This window comes from Pelobates fuscus, chromosome 13, assembly GCF_036172605.1.
Source record: "Pelobates fuscus isolate aPelFus1 chromosome 13, aPelFus1.pri, whole genome shotgun sequence".
Lineage (NCBI taxonomy): Eukaryota > Metazoa > Chordata > Amphibia > Anura > Pelobatidae > Pelobates > Pelobates fuscus.
In genome coordinates this window covers 42,256,552-42,265,241 of record NC_086329.1, presented here as the reverse complement: position 1 = coordinate 42,265,241, position 8,690 = coordinate 42,256,552, and the positions used below count along the sequence as shown (strand labels likewise).

The following is an 8,690-nucleotide window of genomic DNA, read 5'->3' as shown; positions in this document are numbered from 1 at the left end:
TTAATATTTGGTCATGTTCCACTAGTTAGAAATTGGACAGTCTTGCTGGCTCTTGGGATCCTATATGTGATGTTCTTATTTCATGTGTTTGATCTCAGAATGAAGTACTCTAAGATTTAAAAACAAGTAATCTCTGAAGAAAACACATTCACAATTTTTGCGTTACAGGCAAGTGGTACAACACAAGATATATTTTTCTTTGCAATAACAAAATGGTAAATATCTGCTTAAAGTAAAATTGTTACATGTTTTGAGTGCAATAAAACTCCCAGAGTTCTTTTTGACAGGGATATAGATTTGGATATTAATCAGTTCCATTTCCTGTTGATTCAATAACAGATACCTTGTGGTCACAGAGCGCAGATGTTAAAGATGTCTCATCCCTGCCAGTCATATTCTTTGCTTTGCAATTCTCTTCACTGTTTGTTTCCACACGCTTTAACTCATAGGATCGGTTTGTTACCTTTTGACATCTTAAAAATGCTAAGCAAGATTCTTTAAACTTCATAAAGTCTTTGTAAGTGTTCTCACTGGCGAAACAATACAATGCTGGGTCGGCCACACAGTTAAGGCTTGTGAGAAGCAGGGAGAAATGGTAGACATTAAAAATCCTTGCAGCAAATACACAGTCTTTCTCAAACAAGCTTCGAATAACCACCAGTATGTGATATGGACCAAAGCAGACCATGAATATGAGAACAGTGCTAAGAACTAAATGTTTGATTTGAATTTTTTTCTTTGTTTGTGTTCCTTGGCTCTCTCGAACCACTTTGAAAATGTGACAGTAAGAAAATAGCAGTAGGAAAATGGGGAGAAGAAACCCAGCAAAGAATCGATAGTAATTGATACTGTGTTCCCATTCTTTCATGGGATAATGTTCAAAGCACACAACGTGGCTATCCGGGTCCTTACTGAATTCTCCGTGGGTGAAGAAAAAGTAGCTGGTCATTATTTCCTTGAGCCAAATTATCGAACTAACCACAAGAGCAGCCTTCATTGTCCTCAGTTGAAGGAACCTGAAAGGGTGGACCAGGGCAAGGTACCGGTCAATGGAGATACAACAAAGAAATCCAATGCTAATGTAGATGTTCTCATAAAGGAGTACACCACAGATCCTGCACATGACTTCATTGTAAGTCCAGTTGTCATGCTGTAGAACATACTGAAGCCAAAATGGCAGAGAGAAAATATAAAGCAGGTCAGCCACTGTTAAATTGCACAGGTATATGCCAAGCTCGTTCTTGGCCTTGACTTGTAAATAGCCGTAGTACAAAGAGAAGCAGTTTGCTGGAAGACCAATACTAAGTACAACAACGTACACCACCGGGAACAGAGTCTGGTGTATAGTGTGGTCAATTGTACAGTTTGTAAAGTTGCTGTCCACACTCTCCTCTGTGACATTTGCCATATCACTGCACACAATTTACATAGGACTTGGCTGCCATCCAGGATACATCTCTTGTCCCCCGTATGCTCCTGAGATCTTTATGGCGGCATTAGAGCCACTGGTAAAGAAAAAAAAATAAAAATAAAACCTCATTATTGTAAAAGCAAGCTGATACAATGTGCAAATATTTATTAACACTACAAGTTAATCCTCACTGAAATATAATAATTGTCAGAAAATTCTGGAAAACAGTCCAAAAATTGTCATTGGGACAGACATGTACAATCTAACGTTTAAAGGAACACTCAAAGCACGTAAAGCAGGTTGAAGTACTTAATTCATGAAAGTGTGTGGGTTTTTTTTTTTGGTTTTTTTTTAAATAAATCTTTTCACAGCTCCCTGGCTATCAATCCGAGCACAGGTCCTGTTACTTTTTAGTTGTTTAGCTCTGTGGAACTAAACAAAAGAGACTAGCAATTGCTTTGCAAAGATTGAGAAGCTTGTGATTGGGCTAATGGTACTATTGCAATAGATTCACATAGTCAGAGACACTTGCAACCATTTCCCATCAATATAAATCATGTTTAAAGTCTATGACGGAACAGATGAGTGCATTGGGAAGGGTCTATTTTTTTTTGTTTGTTTTTTTAAACAGTACATGCAGCAGAAAGGTCCATTTGATATGATATGTAGAGAAGATAGCTTGTTTTGTCTATTCTCCAATAGTATCATGGGAATGTGGCACAGTAGATATGTATACAGGGCAAGTTTGTTGTCACTTGATCTAGAATTCAAGAGAATTTTATTATCTTCATTTATTTTGTCATAATAAAAATTGATGAAAGAATGCCATAACGTTACAACAGTAAAACTGTACAATTGAGCAATTATTAGAATATACTTGATAACAAAACTTTGCAAAGACACTGATAGAATTAGACCCAGATATATTTAAAATGTGAATACTTCACCTCTTAGAGTTCACATTAGTGGAATGCATTCAACAGCCAAGAATTGTGGAGCATTGACAGTGGCTTTGCAAATTTCATAATATTTGGTCTACAATTTGCAAGCTCCCTAATTTTGCAAAGTTCTGGTTTAGTAAATAATCCCAGAAGTTTTACAAACCCATAGGATTTACTTGTCGACTAGATCTATATTTTTAAAGTTAATTTTATGGATTTCATCTCAACATCTGTGCACAATTTACATTTAACACTCATCGAATAACATTAGAAAAAAAAAGACAGCATAACTTACCAGCGGTCGACGAGCAAACCATTGTCCATTTTTCAATCAATTCTTAATGCGCTTATGAAGACAAACTAGGCTCTGGGACCTATGGAAAATTAGATTTTATAGTTGATGGGAAAAAAAATAAAATAAATGTTTTCCCCACCAGTCACCACAGAGATCTCACTGCAACATATATTCCATCGTCTGTCTTAGTGTTTCTGGTTATTCAGTTTTTTTCCGCCTGTAATTTGTATAAATGTTTCCTGCGCTTATTAATAGAGGCCTCCTCCCATTTTACAATAAAATGACACACATCCTCTGAACTAAACAAAGACAAGAGATTTCCCCCTGTCTGACACATAAGCAACAAATCAAGATGACTAATAAATCTTTAAAATAATGAAATCATATTTGTCAACATTGAATATGCAACATTCATTTGATATCTACCAATCAATTTATGAAAATGAGCATATAGAGAGCATAGAGAAGGAACAGTCTTTCTGCATTGTTTATAGGCATTGGGTGATGGTATATTAAACACTATCACTAAACTCAATACGCTCAGAAATGTGGCAAGAACCCCTCCAATTTTTGTAGGCATGTTCTTAGGCTTGTATGCCAATTGTGGAACTCAACATAGCCACGAAACTCCCAGAAATAATTTATTGAATAGCTCAGCATGAAACCTATCACCTAAATTTATAGCAGCCATGGTCTAAGCTTACTAATAAGTCCATCCCTTTTTTTTTTTTTAATTGCTATGGAGGATCCTCACAGTAGACATGGTGAGGGGGTGAACTTATAGCTGCAGTGATTTTTATTGCAAATCCTTGCAGTTATAAGAAGCCGAGTCTCCTTGTACCATAGCATGTGCAAGGAATATAGGTTATAATAGTGCATGAAATATCCCTTTACTTAGGGATATTTTTTTTATGCATCCCACAAGGAAGTATTGATTGGAGCGTAGGCTTGAAGCATATATGTTCTATAGGTGTCTAGTAAAATACGAAAAAACAATTGCCCCAGCCACGATGAAACACTGTATGTTTATAAAATTGACACCCGTGGCTCTATCAGATAGGCAAGCGTCCTGATGTCCAGCAAGTATGGCACTAAGGCACCTGATATGCAGTCTTTGATTATATTTAAACTCTCTTCAATCGCCTCTTTCTGTCCCTGACCTGGAATATACTAATGTGCGGAACACCAATAAACAAATACACAAAAGAGTTACAACACTGCATTACTCTTAAGCAATATTAAAATGTAATATATCATCGGCATACAACAAGCAGGACTAGGAATATAGTTGCAGCAGATATCAGACAACATTATAAATCTCAGCTCAATTCGCTATTTTAATGCAAGTATTAATGAAATGTAAACAAACATTGAGTTCCATTAATTGATCCTCAATTATAAATGTAGAATCACACATCCATGCTTATATATCTCACATATGATCCAGTAACACCACCTCCTATCTCAGGCTGTGGTTAATATATTTATGGAGAAAAAAGTATATGCGATTGCACTTACCTTTGTAAACCCTTATTTCCCAATATCATCAATGTCCCAGAGGGCCCAAGAATGTTAAGTTTTAAACAAGCTGTTTCTCCAAGAAAAAACTACCCGCTGCTTCATCCAGAATGAAATGACATGTTCCTCCTAATGAGCCAGGATTAGACTGGGGACATCCTTTCTTCCCTTGTAGAGCTTCTTAATGAAGGATTTCACAGGTCCTCTAATATATGCCAATCAATACAGATACTCAGTAAACAAGTCATATACACAGGGATTTGTTTACACACCATGTTTTACGAACAAATTGCTAATTTATGCTAAAATAGCCTGGTTTAAAAAAAAAAAAAAAAGTAGCTGTATTAGAAATGTTCTCTAATTCAGCTATGTGTTCCAAAATATGCAATTTGTTACTTCTAGTCTTAATGAAAAGGCTCATAGTCTCTAGTGTTCAACATGTAAGCCAAGCCTATATATAGCCAAAAGGCTTGTTTAAATTCATGAGTGGTAGTTGGTACAATTGACCACTTGCTGTTTAAAGGAATACTATAGTCACTAAAACAACTTTAGCTTAAAAACTTTGACTACTTTGGAAGAGTGCCAGGTCACTCCAGCACCATAAACAGGACATCAAGCTGTAGCGATTATGGTCCTTGGAGTGTTTCTTTAAATATCAGAGGGTGGGAAACATTTTATTTTTTTCTCTTCTTCATTTTTGAATTACATACTTGTATCTAAAGTTTGAAACAGGTTATCCGGACAGATACTATTTACAAGTTGAAACCTCAGCATACTTAAATGGCTTAAAAGTATATTAAAGTAACATTATAGTCACCTAGACAACTTTAGCTGAATGAAGCATTTTTTTGTGTGTATATCATGCCCCTCAGGTTTCACTGCTCAATTCACTGCCATTTAGGAGTTAAATCACGTTGTTTCTGTTTATGCAGATTGACACAGCCTGCATGGAAAAAAAAAAAAAACTGGTTTCACTTTTAATCAGATGTAATTTACTTTAAACAATTGTATTTCTTTCTCTGTAAATTGAACTTTAATCACATACAGGAGGCTCTTGCATGGTCTAGCAAGCTATTAACATAGCAGGGGATGAGAAAACCTAAATTATACAAAACTTGGAATGAAGGAAAGAAACTGTAGGTGACTCTTTATAGGAAGTGTTTGGGGAGGCTGTGCAAGTCACATGCAGGGAGGTGTGACAAGGGTTCATAAACAAAGTAATTTAACTCCTAAATGGCAGAGAATTGAGCAGTGAGACTGCAGAGGCATGATCTATACACCAAAACTGCTTCATTAAGCTAAAGTTGTTTTGGTGACTATAGTGTCCCTTTAAGTAGGTAGGCACTAAACCCGTCAATTTTATTCAGGTAAAATAATAATCACATTTTGGTTTATCCACTAAACTTAAAATCTAGAAAGGAAATTTTGGGTTAAAACACACAAATTAGACAATAACAGAGTTGGTGTATGATTTCATCTTTGCTTTTTCAGCTTAACATTTACTGTTCTCTTGTTAATTATCCTAAATTTTCAGTATACTGAATAAACCTAATTAAATCAACAGAAATGCATTATTCATCATTCTGTTTAATTTTATCGTAGCACACTGCCTGTGTTTCACCAGCCCAAAATACTCCTGAATCTTTTCAAGCATCCAGCAAAGCTGGGTTAATCCAGTTCCCCAGATTAAATAACAACCTTAATCTCAACAAGTAAGCATAGTCTACAAGTCATTTTTCTTATCCTACTAAATCATAAAAACTAGTCTCAAGGTCCCACAGAGATTCTTATGTAAAATAAAATCTCTCATCACACTCATGAGATTTCTGCAAGTATAAATTGGTAATGGTCATTTTATCTTCTAACTTTATTTTAGCCCTTACTCTACTTGTAGTAATTCTCCATAAGCCCCCGTTCTCCCTGTTTCACCTCGCTACCAGTTTCTTGACCTCATTTTCAATTACCAGCTATTTTTATTCTACAGCCACATAATCTAACTCACCGTCTGAAACCCGCTTTATTTAGAACGGAGATCAGTGTCCCCCTTAATGGGACATTATAGGCACCAAAACAACTCTAGCTTTATAATGCAGTTTTGAGATGGATGGATATATATATATATATATATATATATATATATCTCATGCCCCTGCAGTTTCACTGCTCAATTCTCTGCCATTTAGAACTTAAATTAAATTACTGTTTACGCTGCCCATGTCATTCCCTTATATGACATACACAGCTTTTTATAAACAGATCTTATGTTTAAATGTCCTGTATTAAACATTCTGTTTACAATTTAGAATTTCTAATCTCCTTCTTTGTTAATAGCCTTGTTAGACCATGCAGAAGCCTTGCGTGTGATTAAAGTAAAATTTACAGAGCAGGATATAAAACTTCTAAAGTAAGTTAACAGATTAAAAATGAATCCTTTTTTTAATGCAGGCTTTGTCAGTCACAGCTAGGGGAGGCGTGGCTAGGGCTGCATAAACAGAAACAATAGTGATTTAACTCCTAAATGGCAGATAATTGAGCAGAGAGACTGCAGGGAAATGACCTATACACAAAAACGTATTAATTAAGCTAAAGTTCTTTTGATGCCTATAAGACTCTAGAGACCTCCAAACTTTAGCAGCACATGTAATCCCAGACCCATCTCATGCCAGTCGCAAAGCCTTTGGATTAATCTCTAGCAAACTTCAACAATCAATTATAACCTCCACTCCTGCGTTAGGTCTGCACCTTTCCCTTTACAAAGATCAGATCTACACCAAACTCTTCACACAGTATCATGGTATGCCTCTAGTCTAGATCTACCTTGTACCCTACAAATTGTCCCAAATCTACCTCTACTTCTCACACCACCACACAAAAAAGCTCAAGCCCTCACACACCCTCCAGACCTACCTCAAGCTGTGCACCCCCTAGATGCACATTTTGCCCTTCACATAATCCCCAGATCTGCCTTTAGTTTCCAACACCAAACTCTAGTCCTCACACAGTCTCCAGACCCATCTCTAGCTACTAACACAGGCGTAGCATTAATATCTCATCAGACCCACCTTTAGTTTCATATACAGTTGCTGATCTGCCTGCTTCCTCAGTAGTTTATCTCCCTCCTCAGTATTCTTTCTAATTCCCTTCTGCTCCTCCCATATAAGTGTGTGTTGTGAGTTTGCTTAAATGAGACACGGGGCTTTTTGTATATATACTCCTACATAAGTCTATACAGACATGCATTTTTTGTATGAATAAAAATAACAAAATTGAAGGGTGATTCTGGACCCTCTGAAAACACAACTGTGTGGTTAGATTCACATTTTGCAGTTCTGAAAGCATACACTAGTGCTGTACTTACTCTCCCATCACTCCTCTGCTGCTGCAGAGACTATAATCTTTAGTCTGCAATTATGTACATATGTATGCTTTTAGTACCAGTTTCATGGCAGTAAGGTGCAAGCTCATTCTGGCAATGTCAAACAAACCTATTCATTGAATTTTAAGATTATACTTGCGCTGTCCGCTTTGAACTCAAAACCTCAGGTAACTGGTAGCACAGTATTAACTTAGATTTCTATTCACAGTGGCAGGTAAACTTACTATTTATGCCCATGGTATTAAAAAGCTGTTCTATAAATGTGTACATTGGAATTTAAGTTCGTGATTTAAAATAAATCAAATATATATATATATATATATATATATATATATATATATATATATATATATATATATATATATAAATATATATATTTGGGGTCAGCCACCTACAAGTAGTGGGAGTTTGAGTTCAGGGATAATAGATGTGTTTTTAACACTTTTGGATTAGATTCCTCTGTACTGACGTGTGCCTTTTGTAGTCAGATTGCAGGGATTCATGACAATCATACAAAATTAATCCCTGCGTTCAAATTACCACTACTACTGGCAAATAACAAAAAAAAAAAGTTGCCTTTTTAGTATCACTCCAATGGCCATTAAAGTGTAAGGTCACCTGGCGCATCAAGGCATACCTCTTGAATCCCACATGGACGCTTCACCTTGCTTCTTTGTGCTAAAAGGCAAAACCTCTAATGAGACAAAGAGGAGTATTTTTCTAAACCCCTACACACTTATTAACTCTTAAAAGGTTAGATCTTGGCTTAAATTGTTCCTTAACCTCTTAGTGACCGAGGACGTATCAGGCAGGCTTCCGATGCTCTGTCTCTACTGAGTGCCTCGAGGGGTTGAGGCAGTCAGTAAATATGCAGGGGAAATTTTTTTTTATTAAATAATAAACAATGCTTACCCTCCCTCCCCGTTTACTTACTGATCGCTGCCGTTCCCCCACCGGCGATCAGTCTTCTTTTTTGGGGGGAGGACTAAAAAAAGTGAATAAAATAAATAAAAGGTAATAAACAAACCAAAAAAAAAAAAAAATATATATATATATATATATATATATATAGTATCCAGTTGTACCCAGCACACACACTCACAGATTGTCAAAAAAATGCCGGGTGCATTTCAGCCATAGCCAAAACAT

The 8,690-nt window shown here is 36.2% G+C and overlaps 1 protein-coding gene across 2 annotated transcripts; it reads right to left on the bottom strand.

Annotated features, from left to right (window-relative positions):
* Window positions 1-255: 255 nt before the first annotated feature.
* Window positions 256-7,303, bottom strand: GPR68 (G protein-coupled receptor 68). Of its 2 annotated transcripts, XM_063439578.1 has the most exons (4): window positions 7,228-7,303; window positions 4,259-4,370; window positions 2,648-2,726; window positions 256-1,505 (listed from the first exon to the last, which is right to left on the bottom strand). In XM_063439578.1, exon 4 carries the CDS (start codon window positions 1,406-1,408, stop codon window positions 305-307), a length of 1,104 nt encoding a protein of 367 aa, XP_063295648.1. In that variant the 5' UTR covers window positions 1,409-1,505; window positions 2,648-2,726; window positions 4,259-4,370; window positions 7,228-7,303; the 3' UTR covers window positions 256-304. The 2 variants fall into 2 exon arrangements, with proteins under 2 accessions (XP_063295648.1, XP_063295647.1); XM_063439577.1 differs by lacking the exon at window positions 7,228-7,303 and having other exon boundaries at window positions 4,166-4,259.
* Window positions 7,304-8,690: the final 1,387 nt, after the last annotated feature.